We start from the raw sequence: 17,887 nt of genomic DNA on the forward strand, positions 1-17,887 counted from the left end.
GCCTCAATATTGCCCGCAATCCAAGGAGACAAATTCCCAAAAAAAAAAAAAAAAACCAAGCTAATTCAGCCCCACCTTACCGTTCATCCATGTTTTACACCCAGAACAGGTTCTCCCTTGTTTTTGCAGCAAAAACAGCAATACAACAATTCCTACTTGGCAAGTCCCAACTGATCATCCTGCTGCTTGATAAAGTCCCTCGCGATCCCATCACCACCTTCTGCTGCAGCCGCTGCCCAATGGATGGCCAGACACATGCGTACTGGGTCCTTGGTGCCCGACTCGCCACCCTTGCGGGAAGTCGCATAGTTATCCAGCACCTGCTGCCTAAGCACTCCACTAATCTTGGAAAGTGGTAGAGTCGCCTTCTCAACATCAAACTCTGAGGGGTCTTCGATGAGGTAGAAGAGCGCCAATTCTCGCTGCGCCGTCGGGTGGCCCTCCTTGGCTGTGATGATCCACATGCGTTCGGCGTCTTTCTTGGTGGGTGCTTCGACAAACGGCGATGGGACTGACGATGATCCCGCAGAGGCAGCTGATGACGTTGATGCCGTACCCGAAAAGCTGGTACTAGAAGGTACGCTTGACATGCTGATGCCGGTGTTGCCAGTGCTGGCTGTCTTGAGGATCTCGTCCGCCATCTCGACAATCGTGCTGCAAACCTCTTGCTTCAGAAGCAAAGCAGCCAGACCGACATTCCAAAAAGCCATGCCTTTCTCCGTCTGATCAAGTACAGATCCAGGCACAAACGACGCAATAAACTGCAGGTCACGGAAAAGAGTTTTTGGTCGAACTGCAGCGTCTCGGAAAAGCGTTCGTAGTACATTTACAATCGCGTCTGTGTTTCCCTGGACCGAAGGAGGCAGATGCGATCTCAGACTCATGGTATGTGACCTTCGCTCCTTCACATTGTCAATAATTTTCTCCAGGGGCTTTGCAGGAGAGGGCGTAGCTGGCGATACACTTCCGCCCACAGGTGGCTGACCAGAGCCGCTGCTGCCTCGCTGAGAGAAGCCTGGCCGCTTGCGGGAGCCGCTTGAAGCCAATGACGCTATTATGAGCTGTTCAAGCTCGTAAAGCGCGTCGAGCTTGACCATAGGGTTCGGGTGAACACAGAACATGCGTAACAGACGTTGGTATGCCTTCGTAAATGGGAATTCCGAGTTTTTCGGTCTCCGTCTGAGCTTCAAAGGTGAAGTCAAAGAAGCACTTTTCGGTGTGCTATCCGTAACGGTGGTGTCATTTGGCAATGTGTTTGTATTGCCCTCAGCTGCGATATCCGGGCTAGTGACTGGGGCGGTCAGCTTGACACCACCGTCGTCAATAGTCACGGATGATGAATCCTCCCCAGCCTTGCGGAGGTTTTCAAAGCTCCTCTTCTTCTCGATAGCACGGCGAGAACCACCCATCTCCTTGGACTTCCTCTTCTCTACCGCAACAGGGGTTTGCTGTTGGCGATCTATACTATCCCGGTGCTTGATGCAACGCTGCCCGAGATCTCGGAACCAAATGTCTGATTCAGAGCCCCTGGCGAACACCAGGTTTCCCAGGTCAGACAGCAAGAGGCTTGTCAGTGTTTGCCTTAGCCGAGCAAGGAAGCGCGTCTTCTCCTCAGAAAGCCGCTGCATGAGTACCGTCTCATTCGACGAGGCCGAAGTTCCTGGCCTCAATGAAGCAGTTGAATGCTGAGAGCGTAGCGTTTTGTAAGTTTGCGGCACAGCCATTGAACCGGAGAGACTCGTAAAACTCGTGGTCGGTGACTGTGGTCGTGGGACGCTGCCTTGTGTGGAAATGGCAGACTGGAACTGCGACCAGTATGTCACCGTGGAATCTATGGTATGGACGGGCGACGAGGCCCCAAAGTAACTCTGCGAGTCTAGTGCCTCACTCATTGCAGCACCCGAAGCCCTCGAGAAGCTGAACCGACCCGAATCGAACGAATGTTGGCTCATGTTAAAAGAAGAAACGCTGCGAAGGTCTCTAAGGCCAGAGCCAAACCGACTTGGGTATCGCCTGTCCACATCACTCACAATGCTCGAGGCATCGTCCCAATCCCGTTCTTTGGGCGTGTTTCGGTCTAGACTTCCTCGATCGACTGCGTAAAGGTCATTTGTCCAAAGCTCTGGTGCTGGTGTCACGCCGTCGCCCACAAGCTTATTGATGCAGATATCCACCTCGAGCCCGAGTCTATGAATACGTTCTTCTCCTTTGCAAAAGTTCTCAATGTTGAGGTGTCGGAGCCATTTTGTCGTCTTTTCAGAGTGATCATCCGAGAGTTTATTCCAAAACCCATACTCTTTCCCGCCGCTCAACATGTCCGTCATCTGAGACTCTGTAGTGTACAAAAACGCAAGCTTCGCGCTCTTCTGGTTGACAGGTGGTCGTGTACTCGGTTGAGAACCCATTGCCTTGAGAGCAGTAGCAATCTTGGAGCTATGATCGTATGGGTTCGAATTCAGTACATCCATGACGTACCAGGACTTGTCTCTTAATGCTGCAAGACGCTTCATCATGAATTCGATAGCGCTGTCGGTACGCTCCTGGGACTGCTTGAGCCATACGAGCCACGCGTCGTATTCCTCGATTGCGGAGGCGGATCTTCTGATGGAGCCGCGAGGCCCGCGAGAGAAAATGTTGAGAAGAACAGCGAACCCGTTTGAGCGAAGGGAGGGTGAGTTAAGCGAATTGAGTCTCTGGAGAGTACGCCAGTAGTCGTGGGCCGCTACAAAGTCTGATTGTGCGCGTGCTTGTGCTGATGCAGCTTTTAGCATGGCGACGAGTACCGATTCCCCTTCGGCAACTTCTGAGTCCATCGTGCCGAATTCAGTATTTTGACCATCTGCCGCGTCTTTGCTCGGTTCGGCCCCGTCATCAGGTTTGGGACCGTTCACATCGGATAAAGAGAAAGGAGGGTCTTGACGTTCTCGATTCTCTCTCCTGTGCTCGGTTATAAATATTCGGTTTCTCGACTTATACCGCTTCAAGGTAGAGTATGTTCTGTTGCTGAATGTTTTCGCATTTTTGCCCGATGCTGGCTTTTCTTGCGGTATCTCAAAGTCCTCAACCAGCTTCAGTATCGAGTCCCGGAGCTGATGGTAGTCCTTGTCAAGATCCAGACTTCCTTCCTCGGCATCCTCCTCATCAGTGTCACTAGAAGGTGATCGCTCATCCTCCTCGTTCTCATCTTCGTCGGGATCATATATCATCTGCGTAGACAACGAGTTGCCGTCGGGTGAGATGAACAAGACTGCCCAGCGCTCAGTGCACGGATGACATGTCCCCTGGACAACTTCCTGGCCCAAGCATTGAGTCATGTCGTGGATAGCCTCCCGTAGACGAAAGCCGTCCTCTTCATATGTATTGGCGCGTTTGGGCAGAGAAAGAGGGGGCGGAGAATAACGACTGCCGGAATTCCCTGTGTGTTGCTCTTCCAAAAGGGGATCATCTGATGTGGTAGCATCGCTAAACACAGATGAAAGACTTGTGCTTATGATAGAAGCGCCATCGTGTGCCGTATTGTTTCGGGTCCCCATCGTTTTCATCGGCTGCGAAGGAGCTGCAAAGTCAAACAAAGACGTGGTGCGAGAGCGGAATTTGCTTGACTGTGCTGACTGTGGCCGTTTCTCAGGAAAAAGTGCGTTGACCATGGTCACGAGGTCAGCAGGCGATATAAGGAGATATGGGTGGACCTCTACCGTCTCCCTCAATGATGTCAATGATCTTGCGGGCAGTAATCGTGTCTTGGGTTTGGACACATGCGATGGTCCAAACCGAGCCAAAATGTTGTCAATATGTTTGGCAATCTCTGGCTTAACGTGCCTTCCTGACATCGTCTCGTTGACCAAGCCCGCCGCTTTCAAAGCAACGTTTTTGAGTATCTTTTGGCGGCCGTAGTCAGTAATGTGGTATTCGGCCATCATACCGCGTGTTTCCGGGTAGATCATGACTTCCAAAAGCCAGACGTGGAACAGCCAGTTCACAACTAGGCCTCTTCTTGCACCCTCGACAAACTGTTGATCAAGTTTCCTTAGGATTTCATTTCCAAGCTCAACAAGGCCTTCGGGGATACCAGTGTTGTCTTCATCGTCTAGGATTTCGAACAGCTTCTCCACGGCTCGCTCATAGAACCGTTCCGACTTGTGAGAGTCTTCTCTGGTCCAAGCGGTCAGGTTGAAGCGTGTACCGTTCTGGTCCTCGGCCTTGTCGAGAATGAACGCACCGTCCTCCAGGATTTTCATCAGGTACCATTCCATATTTGAGCGACCGGACCAGTCGCGCATCGTAGACCAGGCGTTAAGAACAGAGAACAAAATAGAATCATTTCCAGTCCGCCTCTCGGAAATCAGCCGCGCCAGAGCAGTGGCCCACACATCGGTCCTGCGGCGATCTTCGGCACTGTCTGGGCCCGCCGAGTTTGCAAAGCAGGTGTGAATAAGTGCAGCCAGCGGATCGTGCCTTTGGAAAGACAACAACTGCTCAACGTGACTTGCTGATGGAGGTGTATGTCTCTGCGAAACGCTCCTTAATATCGAAGTCCTTTCTCTCGGGTTGGAAGCAGGCAGTCTTGATGAAGCAGAGGCCGACGATGGCAAAACAGACTCTATTGGTTCGTGGTTTTGATCGAAGGTTTTCAGTGCGGAGAGCTCTGTGGCATTGAGTGAGCAAAGCCGAGCTGCCAGATAGTCCGGGTTATTCCGTAGCTGGGCAATGAAATCTAACAAGGACTCCTTGGACGCTGGAGATATGTCATTAAAAAAGGGGGCACTAGATCCGACCAGAGACGCCGTGGAACCCGGCATGGCACCAAGAGCTTCGGACGAAGCCAAACCCGGGGACTGCAAAGACAAAGACTCCATGTCTGGCTCGAGCATGGCATATTTTCTCGTCTCCATACAACTGAGGCGAACGTCATGAACCGCCTTGTAGAGACTGGCAAAGGCCTTCTTGTCCTGGGTCCGAAAGAGGCTTACCAGATTACGGTGGGCCGACTCCCCGCATCTTGTCAGTCTGGCGGAAAGTGCTGTAGACACCAGGCTACGCTGCAGCCGGACTCGCGTAGTAGCGCGCTTGCGCTCCTGATATTTGCTCAGGCGTACGAGATGTGCCAACTCCTCCAGGGTCAGGTGGTTGCTATCCGGGGCCAGGTGCGGGTTCGTATACTCCGTGACATCGCGGAGGAAAAGCTGTGGAACTCGTGTGCGGGATGGCGGTGATTCGCAAGTCTGGGTGGGATCCTCGTCCAAGTCAATATGGCCTTGTAGCGGACTGCTCCTGCTCGGGGGCGCATCCTCGCCGAGGGGCTGTGGTAAAACAATGGTTTCCTGCGTTACTAGAGGCTTCAGGGCTACGCAGGGTGCCGGTCTCTGCTCCAACTTGGGCGTCCACCGAGCAACCTCCTCACTGCGCCTTGCCGACATGTTTGCCTTTCCAGCGGTGCGCGTAGGGCTTCGGTCGTTGAAGCTGCGCATATCGGCGGGACGGCCGACATATTTCTCGGGGGATGATGGGGTCGGTGACCTAGAGCGAACTTCGGAAGGTGTTGATTCTTCATGCGAGCGGGGATGCGTTAGCAAACAACAAACGCGTCGGGTACGGGCCATGATAAAGAGAATAAAATCTTATAATTGTTCCTGTCCGTTGTGCATGCTAACGATGCAGAGTAGCTTACGGGGATCAGATTGTGTGCATGTGGGCGACGAAAAAGACCGCTGCATAGCAATCATAATAATAATACCATCGGGCGGGCTCAGGCTCGACCAGCGCCGTCACGCCCGTGCTGGTGTAGCCCGAGGATGGGACTTGTTTGGGAAGCCTCGACTCGACGGCTGACCTTGAAGGTGTGGATACTGCGCTTGCGTGCAAGGGAAGAACAGTCGCTTCGTGTTTCTCTGTTTGCTTAGATAGGTACACAAGCAGGTCGGGGATACGAGAACGAGGATTGAGAGTGGCTCCGAAACCGTTACGCAGTGGAGGCGGGCAGGTACAAGCGTGCTTTAAGTAGGTACCTCCGAAGTCAAGAAAGGTCGTAAGCACGTCGCTGAAGCTCCTGGGAATGCGCACACTTGAGATCAACGACAGTGTTTGTTGCCAGGTAACAACAGCGTGGGTAGGTGTGCGGGTAGGAATTCAGGAAAGTTTGGTCGATCGTCACGCAGGAGTGTCGCGCAGAGTCGGGTCGGGTCTAATACAACATCAGACCAAAAAGTCGCGTTGACAAGCCTGAGTAACCAAATGAGACGAAAAGAGGCGTGTCGTATAGGGCCGAGAAGCTGTCCGAATCAAGCCAGAGAAATGAATACAAAAACGCACAATACACACAAGGAAAGTTTGAATTCAGGTGAGCTCCAGATTAGGAGCTTTGCAAGGTAATAAGTGGATGAGGGAATCGGTGAAGATTCAATTCAAATGCTTGTTTAAGACGAGCATCTGCACTTTCGTGGGGTTGACGACAAGGCCCAAAGACTGGAACGGATCCCTGTCGAGGCCCAAATGGGCTCCCGCTTGCTGCTGGGGTATTCCCAAAGCCAAATGCCAAGCGGGCTGCTGCTCCAGTAGGGGTCCCACCAGCACGAGGTGCCCTGTCCCTCCGCTCGGGGCGGCAAGGCGGGCGGGAGCCACTGTGCAACTGCCACGCCGACGGTAATGGCAATGAGAAGGCGAGCCAACCTTATCTTGCTTTTACCAGGCCTAATGTACCTTTAATAGGCACATACAGCAAGCAAGGTACCAACCAGTATGCAGACACCTCGTGGTGCTGTACTCCATAATTACATCCTTGCTACTGACTGGGCTGGGCTGCCTCTCCAACCGCCTTTTAAGGGAAAACCCGGCATTTTCTGCTGTCAATGTCTGAAATCCACACCATCCACTTTCTGCTTCAGGGCCTGCACCTGGGCTGACATGATTACAAAAGAATCTGTCAGAGAAGCTGGGAACAACGCATCGCCTACGATGCCATATCGATTTGGTAATTTGCAACAATCAGATTCGTTCCGCATGCCGATGTCTCTGATGTCTCTAGTTGGCCCTATGAATTAACCAGGTCTGCATCCGTGCCAGCTCAAAGCCAGCCAATTGGGGTAAATAGCCATTCCCTTATCCAAACACATCACTGCATCTACACAAAGGTATGAAATAAAAAAAGCAGAAAAATCAAGAAACCCACAACTGTTCATATCCTTTAGGGTACAACAATGAGGTCAGGCCCACGATGCTCGCCACCTGTATGAGTTGGCTTGCATTTGCATCCCCCTTTCCGCCCCCCCTCTTGCCCGCTCACCTGCCCTCCTTCTCCCTCGCACATTTTCTCTTGACAGACCAATGCGCTTCGACCACGCTACTCCAGTTGCCAACGCAACGCCGGACCCTCTCTCCACTCCCCTTCGCCTCACGTAACCACAAATCATTATTGCACCCTTTCGCAAACCCCAAACGGGCGCGTCATTCCCTGCAAGCCATTCCAAGGCCTGCTTCTGGTTGATGATGGGATCAAATGAGATGCTTCGCTGTGAGGGTATAATTGTAGTTCAAAGAGGTAGGGAGGTAGTCTTTGGCTGGCAGCGTGTCAATTATTCGTCAAGCAGCTCCTGTGAAACCGTCTCATTCATTATAATTGTAGTTCTATTTTCTCTCTTGTTATCTCTTTGTGTTTTCCTAATCTGAAGGCTTAGGTGGTACTGCCCTTCCATGGAGGTCGGAAGCTGTTTTGCATTTGTCTTGTGACAGCCGCGGTGCGGTACATGCAGAAAAACAACACACCGGTCATGCTCCCGTTCCGTTCTGGAGGTGGGTGTGGTGAAGGACGTGACAGCAAACTTGCACAGAAACACTCCCGGACGGCAAATTGCCATCTAAGATTCAGCAATCCTTGATCCCTCCCGAGATTCCAACCGCTGAAAAAGCATCGGTATGTAGCAATTGCAACGTTGTGCCAGGGCAAAGTCGGAAACCAACCCTTGATTGCGGGCAATTGATGAGGTGCTGCAGCATGTTCTTCACCGCCACACAAATAGGGCGGTCTGTCCAAACCCCGACTTTGTTTTTTTGGGGGGAAAGGTAACATTTGTAGCAGGAAATTTTCTTCCAATAGTCTTTGTGGGAAGCCCGGCAGGCACCCATTCCCCCCCGGACGAGGTGCGTTGGTCCCCCGCCTGTCCTTCCATGGACAGCTCAGAGCGAGCTCGAGTTTCTCCAGCTGCACCTCGACCGATGCGGCAGGGAAAGGATTGTGTAGTACAACACTGTAAAAGCAAAGTTGATCGCAGTTCAACCGGACAATGAAACTACCCGGATTTTTGCGTGGGTAGGGTAGGTAAGGTAGGTTGGTTATCCGAGTTCGAGACCTGTTGTGTGATGCTCGCCGTGTTTCTATTTTCTCTGTCTGTTGTTGTACGTATGATAGGCCCAGACCCCTGACATGAGGCACTTTTACGCATCCATGGTTGACTGACAACACATCATGCTTGGGTACAGTAGTATCTACGCAATAATGGCCAATAGCGCGGTCCAGAGGTTGGACACTTTCCGACCTGGGCCTCGACCTGTAGAACGTGGACAAATATATTAAAGCCAAATGCAAGCAACACAATCCACGATGCACATCTGCAAGGAGAACACGGTTAATCGTTCAACCAATCCTCCTTTTGTTTCTCTTTCGTACTATAAAGTATGTTGCCAAACACCAAACGCCTTCTCGTGACCAGTAGCTGAGCCGCAGTGATGCACTCTATAAAAACACGCTCTATACCTCTATGCGAGCGACGACCAATCGTCTCCAGATGCAGTGACTATTTACAGCAACTCTACCTTTCTTTCTTGGCTGTTGAACGTGAAGCATCAAACCATGTTTCCTAGTCCCTATGCAAACAAATACCCCAACATGCATATTTCCCAGATCCATTCCCCTTCTATGACGCGGAGGCGTGCGCAGACAAAGCTGCAGATATTGGCCTTCGCGGCCGCCACATCAGCGACTTCAGAATTTTGAGTGGTTGCTTCCGATAAAGCGGCCCGCCCAAGTCCATGTTTTTACTCAACCGATGGCCGAGGACAAATGTAACCATTGCTGCAGGTCGCTGCGGTGGGCCGCATAAAGCTTTTGTCAGGAGCGTGATCCTGTCAGCTCCATAGGAGACAAATCCATAGGAGGCAATTTCTTGTTCTTTTTTTTTTTTTTTTTTTTTTTTTTTTTTTTTTTTTTTTTAATTTTGCTCTTTAGGCATCGAGCCCACACAAGCTTCAATTGCCAGATCCAAACCTGACATCAAACCCTTTGAGTACGCTCATAATGCTGGCGGCCTCAACATCCATAGCAGGTCTCGGCGCCGTAGCGCTGTTCCCGGGCTCCATAGGTTGCGGTTTTGGTGCGGCTTTCAAGAGAGGCAGCCATGTAGCAAGATCATCGGTTGCCTGACCGAAAGCCTTATGGCTAGAAAGTGTCTTGTACGTATCCGCACATGAGAGGCTTAGTCCAATGCGGTCGCCATCTGGCTTGCTGTTCTTCGCCGGCTGTTGCTTGCAGCACCCGCCAGGTCCACCGCCGCCGCAGCATCCACCAGAAGACGACTGGCCACTTTTTTCTAAGCTTGCAGCCAAAGAGCGGCAGAACAAGCCAGATTTGGGGTCCGCGATACACTGCGCACAGGTTCCTGGACCCCCAGGTCCGCATGATGACGATGATGATGACTTTGCCGCCGCCGCTTTTGCGTATCTGATGGACTCGAAGCTGGGAAGCTTGATAGCGCCAGTTGCAGTCACTTCCATAGGCGGTGGCATAACGTCTGTTTCGGATGGCGGCGGCGTCTGGATCTGCCGCGTAGGGTTGGATGGAGGAATGGGGGCAGTGAGGTTTGGTGTGGTAGACACCATGGGGTTCATCGCATCAGCGCAGACACAGTATGTTCCCTCGGTACAAAAGCCACACGAGTCCCTCGGCGGTATAGGTTGAATTGTTGGAGGGAGGAAGGAGCGCGGCGCTGGATTGCGCTCCGCATTGGACTTTTTACTGGTAAAGTAGGAAGTGAAGTCGGTCTCCATGACCGTGTCAGATCGCTGACGTTTCTCCTCTGGCTCCGGGCCAGTGGATGATGGCGAGCCTGGGCGATGAGGCCTTTTGAGATCTGATGATCCCATCACCATCTCTACAGTTGCCTCAAGGCACTCGCACTTTGTGCCCAGTGAGCAGTTGCCGCATCCTACTGTAGCAGCGAGAACCTCCTCTGCACATGCGCATGACCCTGTGGGCCCGCATGAGCCGCATGACAGTGATGCCGGCGCGATAGAAACAGCTTCTTCTGGCGGGGAGATAATTTGAGAGATGGAAAATGAGTGATTTTGGCTCCTCGGTCCGGCTGCTGGTGAGGTAGCCAGATGATGCCCTTGCTCTTCATAACTTCGGCCGTGATATTGACTAGCTCCGGCGCTGGGAAACAGAGGCCCCGTGAGAGAGGGATTATGTGCCGGCAAAAGTGTGACGCTTCCGCGTCTGGAGATTGAATTCCGCGAACTGTCATCGCTCCATTTCCTGCGCTCAAACCGCTCTCTCTCGAGCATGTTTTCGAGCACCTGACATCTTGTTTTGAGTGTCTGTGCCTCGAGCTCTAGCGAATGGATGCGGTCCTTCAATAACTTTTGCTCACGCTGATGCTCTTCAGTCTGCTCCTCAAGTTGCTCCTCCAATTCGCCAACCCTTGCAGCTCTCCTTTCGCGGAAAGCCCTCTGCGCAGCACGATTTTGAGCTTTGCGTTTGGTAGGTGGCGTGTCTGTTGCGGGCTTGCGGCCAGGCTTCGGCCTGGGTGGAACAACCCACTCCTTACTCGTGACTGACTTTGGTGGCCCTGCTGGGGCCAGTGATGCGGCTGGTGATACAACCGACGCCATAGTCGGTTTGTTTGCAGCTGCTGGTTGGGGATACTCCACGTCCAGAGCGATTGTCTGAGACCGCTGTGGACGATGAATAGTCGAGCGGGAGGAGGAAAATGTGGAAGAGGAAGTGTGTCGAGATTCGGAGCAAGGTTTTGATGTAGTGGAAACTGCCTGAACATGAGGGGCCATGGGCTTTGTCGAAGTGGGGCTCGGCGCCAAGTCTGAGTTTGGTGAGCCGACAGCCAAGCGCGATTGCGCCGAGCTGCTTTTTTGGGAGCCCGTCATCGGTGGTTTGATAATCGGAATTGTGATTCTTTTTTATATTTGGTTTTTATTTTTATTTTTGGCAGGGTAAAGATCAATCTGAATAGCGTTCGAAGAAACCTACTGCCGGAAGCTACTGTGATTCTACCCAGACGATGTTAGGTACCCGATATTTTGCCGCTCATATAAACGTGCTCACCTTTCTTGATCCAAGATGTATGGGTCGATCGGCAAAGCCCGGGACAATAGCAGTCATTCGAGCCACCATCCACTGTTTGGGTCTGAATGGTACTCATGTACCTCCCCTAACTACAAAGAATGAAAAAAATAAAAATAAATAAAGAATTAGTTGAGAGGGGGCAAGACTCTTCTTCACATGTTATTTACAATACCTACAGAAATTAAATCCGGACCGATGACTGCCAACTGTGTCATGACAAGCAGGTCCTACTTCGGAGCAGACCATCAAGTTGCATTGACTGAGGGTTTCTGAGAATTTTCGTTGTCCGCAGTGGACTCCATTCATTAGCCCCGAAACCTTGATTCCTTGGTTGCCTGTGGAGGATTAACATTTTGCAGGTTACCCTTCATCAATCCAGCCAAACACTCCTTTCTATCAGATGGACTTGCTTGTATAAGGGGCCTGACATTATTATCAATAAACAATTATCGCAAGTGAGCCGGAGCTTAATGCTCTGTTCAAGGAAAGACATTTCTCTAGCCTATTTAGCAGCTTTCAATACCTTGATGCAAACCCGTACATCTTGAACGGGCCGACGGAGCACTCGGTAACGCTAGATAGGTAATTAGGTCACGATGATCTTGAGACCTGACAAACGAGACCCACAACTGATTCGATTGATAAGATTATTTTGCAGGCAGCCAATTTTGGTTTAGCGTTAAATGTGCATGGCGCCACATTATGTTCATTTGGGCGGGAAGGACCCAGGAGACATGCAAACTCTGAGCCAAGCCAGTGAATTATCAGATCCGATCAACCCGGTGCAATAACACCAATAACACACTCGGAACTGGGCGGATCTACGAGCGATGTCAAGGTTCTCACCGAGCTGTACGCCGAGCCACTGCGTATGTAAGTTTTGTCACCGACTGCGATATCGGAGATGAAAAAAGAGTTTCCGATGCTCCTTTAGCGCTTTTGTTGCCAAGCAGAATAGAAACAAACCACAGCAAAGAAATGGCAAGCTGGAAGAAGCGAGTTGCTGATGCTTGTTGGGAAATTGAATCCACCCAATTGCTGCTAACAACATCATGATACGCCACAATACGTCCAATGTATTCATCAATTCTGGCGGATGTCGAAAATGTATATCTGGACAAATAAATACAAGTTTATTGCACAATGATATCAATCGCGACCGAGCTAAGTATTAATCCGACGAAACGGATATTAAAGCGGCGAGGATCAACTCAAAGCCTTGAATAAATATCAGGGCCTGGCCCGGATTAAATCTGTCATATATGTATTATATTGAATAGTATCGCGACCAATTCACAAGCAAGCCATATATATTGTGGATGAGAACATAAAAATGCACAGTGGGGTCAAGCATACAGGGTAGGTGCCTTGATGCATACCTTAGGTACCTCAGATAGCTTGAGGTTCTGACCTGGAGAATTACATACGCACTGTCAGCAACACTGTACAGCTTTCCTATCTGAATGGTAATACGACAGCCCCAGGACAAACACAGCTTTCCAAAAACGCATCGAATCGATTTACTTTCCGGAGTGCGACTTACTAAACGCGCCCTCGCACATGTAAAGCTTCAAAGCTCTTACATCGAGCAATACATAGCATTTCGACGGTCTGCAAGTAACCTTCCCGCGTGATGAGTGGAGGGGTAGGTCTGGGGCTGCAACAGTTCCCCCAGTCGCCTCTTTCACCGCGGCAGACCACATCCTACTCTGGCTTTCAACTCCCATCCTCAGACTCCTCACAGGCGTCAAACAACTCGGATTCGGACGATGGCGCCCTACCTTTCCCGACCGCTCTCTCCAGAAAAGACTTTCTTGTACCCGACTTCGATGCCGCCGCCTATTTGTCATCGTTGTTCCCGTCAGACGTTGACACGACCTCGGCGCACCGGCATCAGACCCTGGAAGATCTGCGGTCGGAACTGAGGGAACGTAGCGCTACCATCTCGGCGGAGCTTCTCGAGCTCGTCAACGCAAACTATACTTCATTCCTCAGCTTGGGCGACGAGCTCAAGGGTGGTGAGGATAGGGTCGAGGATGTGCGCGTGGCTCTTCTTGGATTCCGCCGCGCCGTCGAGGATATCAAAAGTCAAATCGCACGACGGAAACGTGATGTTTCCGAAGCCTGTGATGAACTGGGTGCCGTCAGGCATGGTATCGAGAAGGCGCGACGCATGCTAGAGTTGGATGAGAGGATAGGGGCGCTGGAGGCCAGGCTGGCTGTTGACAGTTTGCCCAAAGGCTCTGCGGATGATATATTTGACGACCTTAGTGACGAGGATGACGATAATGAAGACGATCTGGACCAAGAAGATGGCAAAGTTGACAAATCGTTCGTTGGGAGCAGCCCAACGAGGTTACTTTCTCTGTCGAGAGAGTACATGCTCGTCAACCAAGTGGCAGACATTGTTGGTAGAGATGCTTCTTTCGTGAGGCAGATGGAGGAGAGAATCCGAAGGTGCCGGAACACGCTCCTACTAGACTTGAATACGGCAAGTAAAGAGGCGCGGAGCGCAGGCACCCGAGGTCAGGTTAGGATTTTGAAGTTCCTTGCTATTTATCGGCTATTGGGGGCAGAGGGAGATGCAGTCGCTGTCTTCAAAAAGCGATAATGCTGTACTACGGAGAAGAAGCAAAAAAATAATAAAGGGATGACAGGCAAACAAACAATATAGCTATGCCTCTAATGGTAACTCTGATACCCAAATCTATACATACATGACAGCGAGCCCAATATGCGCCCCGATGTCACCCTTTTATCATACAATAGCTGAAACAGCATGCGATTACATTGGCCCAGCGAGCTGAGCCGTTGTCAAGTTCTCATCTGTAGGCCTGAAACCTCCGTTGAGACTGAACCCAGGGGCATGGGTTGAGCTCAACACAATCTCGTCAATAGTCTTGACAACCTGGGACTCCAGTTTTGCGATATCCTTCTTCAAGGCGTCCACGAACGTCTTGATGTTGTCCGACAGCTGTTCTGGCGTAAAAGTGAGCTGACCAATGGGAATCCTAACGACACCATCCCTCTCCCTGTAATCCTCGGCGCCGCTGAGGTCACGCAGCAGGCCCTTGACATCTTTGGTGACAGTCTTCGTCTTCTCGCTTGGCATCATACCCTTGGGACCGAGAATTCGGCCCAGGTTGGCCTTGTTTAACGCGCCCAACGAGTCCGAATGACAGATGAGCCTGTTGAAGTCGATGTTGCCATCTTTGATCTGCTGGAAGAGTGATTCCTCGCCAACAGCAACTGCACCGGCGATGCGCGCCTCGGTCGCGACCAGACTGCCCTCTCTGCAGATGACGGCCACGCGAATGTCGGAGCGAACAGAGTGGGGGAGACGAACACGGCTTCGGACGATGGCGGAACGTTTGTTGGTGGTGAGCTTGACGGCGATTTCATACTTGACCGAGGGTGCTGGAACTCCGACTTCGAAAGCACGAATGTATCTATACGTAGATCATCTCCAGTTAACCTAGTCCCCTTCCTTTTTGCGTGCAGGGCCAGAATATATCTTTACCTTATCGCATCGCACAGGGAGAAGGTCAAGAGCTTGTCTTTTCTATGCACTCTGTATTGCTTGAGCTCCTTCTTCTTCTTCTCCTTCTTCTTGGGGTCCTTGTTCGCCGAGGCAAACCGCGGTTGAGCAACGGATGGCACGAGGAATCGAGGGACGGATGTAGCCAATGGCCTCGTTGCCGGTCTGATGCTTAGTCTTGCCAAAGAGGCAAGACACTGTTGTGTGGTAGCCATTAGTGACTTATTGTTGGTGATGTGTGGCTTCACTGGTTCACCAACGTCGTCGCCGAAAGTCCATTCGAGAGGCGTTCAATTGGTCGCGAAAAAGTCCGCTCATGCAACCAGGGGTAAGCTTGGGACGACGAATGCTTGTTAACTTAGTCAGCAGACAGAAAGCTCTTATCTTATCAGCGCAGACACCCTTGACGCGTTTTCGACTAACACCCCGCCATGCATGCTTGAATTTCCCAGTCAACCCCACCAAGATCTTTAAGAGCAGGCGTCAGTCACTCTTTGTATACTACAGCCAAAAAAAAGTCATAGCAAGGAGATCAAACATTTTCTTTTTATGAACTGCAACCATGAAAGCTGAGGAGCTTGAGGCCATAGCCCCCGCTTTGTCGGGCGACTTCCGGTCCATTGAGGGTCATCTCACAAGCTTGGAAAAGCACCTGACCCTGCGCACATATCTCAACGGCACGCAGCTTGGAGACATCGATTCCAAGATCTGGACCTCGCTTGCTACCAACCGTGCTGCCATTGCCTTCATCAGGAGGGGTGTGCTGGCAAATCTGACCCGGTGGTTTATCTTTGTAGAGCAGAACCACCCCGAGATTCAAGGCGAGGTTAAGAAGGCAGCAGCAGCACAAAAGGCCAAGGTAGCAGCGGCAAGTCGAGCTGGTGGCAACTTCAATCTTGCACTTCAGGATGCGGACAAGGGAGTTGTAACTAGGTTTCTGCCAGAGCCATCGTAGGTCACCGTCATGATGCGCACATTACAGAAGCTCAGCCAATTTGCTAATCAATGCGTTACAGAGGCTACCTTCACATTGGTCACGCCAAGGCAGCGTTGCTCAGCGACTACTTCGCACACCAAGCCTACAATGGCACTCTGAGACTTCGTCTTGATGACACCAACCCTTCCAAGGAGAAGGAGGAGTACCAGGATGCTATTATTGAGGACCTTGCTCTTATGGGTATCAAGGCTGACAAGTTTTCCTACACATCCGATTACTTTCAGTACTTGTATGAGATGTGCATAAGACTCATCAAGGAGGGTAACGCCTATGCGGACGATACCGACCAGGAGACTATGAAGAAGCAAAGGTGGGATGGAATCGCCTCAAAGCACAGGGACATGTCTATCGACGAGACTCTTCGTGTCTTTGAGGAGATGAAGAAGGGCTCGGATGAGGGCAAGCGTTACTGCATTCGTGCCAAGCTATCTGTCGACAACCCAAACAAGGCCCTGCGCGACCCAGTTATCTACCGTTGCAACGACGAGCCGCACCACCGGACAGGCACAACCTGGAAGATGTACCCAATGTACGATTTCGCCTGCCCCGTAGTCGACAGCTACGAGGGTGTCACTCACGCCTTGAGGTCCACCGAGTACACGGACCGCAACCCCCAATACCAGTGGTTCCTCGACACGCTGAAGCTGCGCCAAGTACACATGTGGGACTTTGCTCGCATGAACTTCATCAGGACCTTCCTGTCGAAGCGCAAACTTGCCAAGCTCGTTGATACTGGTCGCGTCTGGGGATGGGATGACCCCCGCATGCCTACTATCCGTGGTGTGCGTCGTCGTGGTATGACTGTCGCCGCTCTGCGGGACTTCATCATCAAGCAGGGCCCAAGCCGAAACGTTACCAGTATGGACTGGACCGTGTTTTGGGCCGCCAACAAAAAGGAGATTGATCCCATAGCAGCACGCCATACTGCCCTGAGCCAGAAGAGCCCTGTGAAGGTTAAGATCACTGGTAAAGATGCTCCGGCGTCTCCACACTCTGTTGAGAAGCCCAAGCATCCTAAGAACAAGGATGTTGGCGTCAAGCAGGTCGCCTTCTCGGACGAGATCCTGCTTGAGCAGGAGGATGTTGCCCTTATGAAGCCGGGCGAGGAAATCACACTGATGGCATGGGGAAATGCTATCGTGAAGGATATCAGCGCTGGCACACCGATACCTACCATGACCGTGGAGCTCAACCTTGCAGGTGATGTGAAGACGACAGAGAAGAAGGTTACCTGGCTGTCAAACCAGGGTCAAAAGCTCATTCCTGCAGAGCTTTGGGACTTTGACTATCTCATCACCAAAGACAAGCTTGAGGAGGATGACGACCTGGAGAAGTTCCTGACGCCTGTGACTGAGTTTATGGAGCCAGCTTGGTGTGGAACCGATGCCGAGTCTTTGAAGAAGGACGACGTCGTTCAATTGGAGCGCAGAGGGTATTACAGGGTTGACAAAGGTCTTGGTGACTGGAAGGATGGAGAGGAGGGTGAGAAGGGCAAACGAATTGTATTCTTCAACATTCCCACCGGAAAGACCAAATAGATGACAGCACTGCCACGGCACTGCCCACGCTTGGAATCAACAAAAGTACAACAGTCGGCGAACTTAAGCTTATGACTCTCTATGTAATCTTGGATCTCTCCCAAGATCAAGGAATGGTTGCTATTTATGGCCCATGGCAGTACCAATCATGGCTGCTTTTGGCGGTCAATCGATCACTGCCGCCCTACAGCAGTGTGGCGTCTCCTGCGTACGGCCCGCAATGATGTTAACCAGAATTGTCGCTTCCTTGGACTGGTGAAGAAATCTCACTTACGATAGGCGCTTCTCCATTTCCGGAATTATTGGGTGGCATAGTCAACATAGCCCCATGAAGCGTTCAACCACCAGGTATTAATTACTGCGTAGTAAGTCAGGCCTCGCCACGCTACTATTTTAGGACTTTGGATTTTTTTTGATAAATATAAGAGCTCCTCTGGTCATCCATTGATTCAAATAGCATGTTTTTA

General features: G+C 51.4%; 5 protein-coding genes across 5 annotated transcripts; 2 read left to right on the plus strand and 3 right to left on the minus strand.

Moving 5' to 3' along the window:
• Positions 1–152: 152 nt before the first annotated feature.
• Positions 153–5,723, minus strand: PgNI_01928 (uncharacterized protein; the record flags this gene model as incomplete). The annotated part of the gene is made up of 2 exons (XM_031121999.1): positions 153–5,545; positions 5,669–5,723. The coding sequence occupies 2 exons, from the start codon at positions 5,721–5,723 to the stop codon at positions 153–155; spliced, it is 5,448 nt and encodes a 1,815-aa protein (XP_030986512.1).
• Positions 5,724–9,237: 3,514 nt separating this feature from the next.
• Positions 9,238–10,878, minus strand: PgNI_01929 (uncharacterized protein; the record flags this gene model as incomplete). Its single annotated transcript, XM_031122000.1, has 1 exon — positions 9,238–10,878. One exon carries the CDS (start codon positions 10,876–10,878, stop codon positions 9,238–9,240), a length of 1,641 nt encoding a protein of 546 aa, XP_030986511.1.
• A 1,986-nt stretch (positions 10,879–12,864) lies between these two features.
• On the minus strand, positions 12,865–15,157 carry PgNI_01930 (uncharacterized protein). Its single transcript, XM_031122001.1, has 2 exons — positions 14,868–15,157; positions 12,865–14,796 (listed from the first exon to the last, which is right to left on the minus strand). The coding sequence occupies exons 1-2, from the start codon at positions 15,098–15,100 to the stop codon at positions 14,133–14,135; spliced, it is 897 nt and encodes a 298-aa protein (XP_030987797.1). The 5' UTR covers positions 15,101–15,157; the 3' UTR covers positions 12,865–14,132.
• On the plus strand, positions 12,981–13,958 carry PgNI_01931 (uncharacterized protein; the record flags this gene model as incomplete). The annotated part of the gene is made up of 1 exon (XM_031122002.1): positions 12,981–13,958. The coding sequence occupies one exon, from the start codon at positions 12,981–12,983 to the stop codon at positions 13,956–13,958; it is 978 nt and encodes a 325-aa protein (XP_030987798.1).
• A 212-nt stretch (positions 15,158–15,369) lies between the features above and the next one.
• PgNI_01932 (uncharacterized protein) lies at positions 15,370–17,875 on the plus strand. The gene is made up of 2 exons (XM_031122003.1): positions 15,370–15,836; positions 15,902–17,875. The coding sequence occupies exons 1-2, from the start codon at positions 15,448–15,450 to the stop codon at positions 17,418–17,420; spliced, it is 1,908 nt and encodes a 635-aa protein (XP_030987799.1). The 5' UTR covers positions 15,370–15,447; the 3' UTR covers positions 17,421–17,875.
• Positions 17,876–17,887: the final 12 nt, after the last annotated feature.

The sequence above is a fragment of the Pyricularia grisea genome (genome assembly GCF_004355905.1).
Source record: "Pyricularia grisea strain NI907 chromosome Unknown Pyricularia_grisea_NI907_Scaffold_1, whole genome shotgun sequence".
NCBI lineage: Eukaryota > Fungi > Ascomycota > Sordariomycetes > Magnaporthales > Pyriculariaceae > Pyricularia > Pyricularia grisea.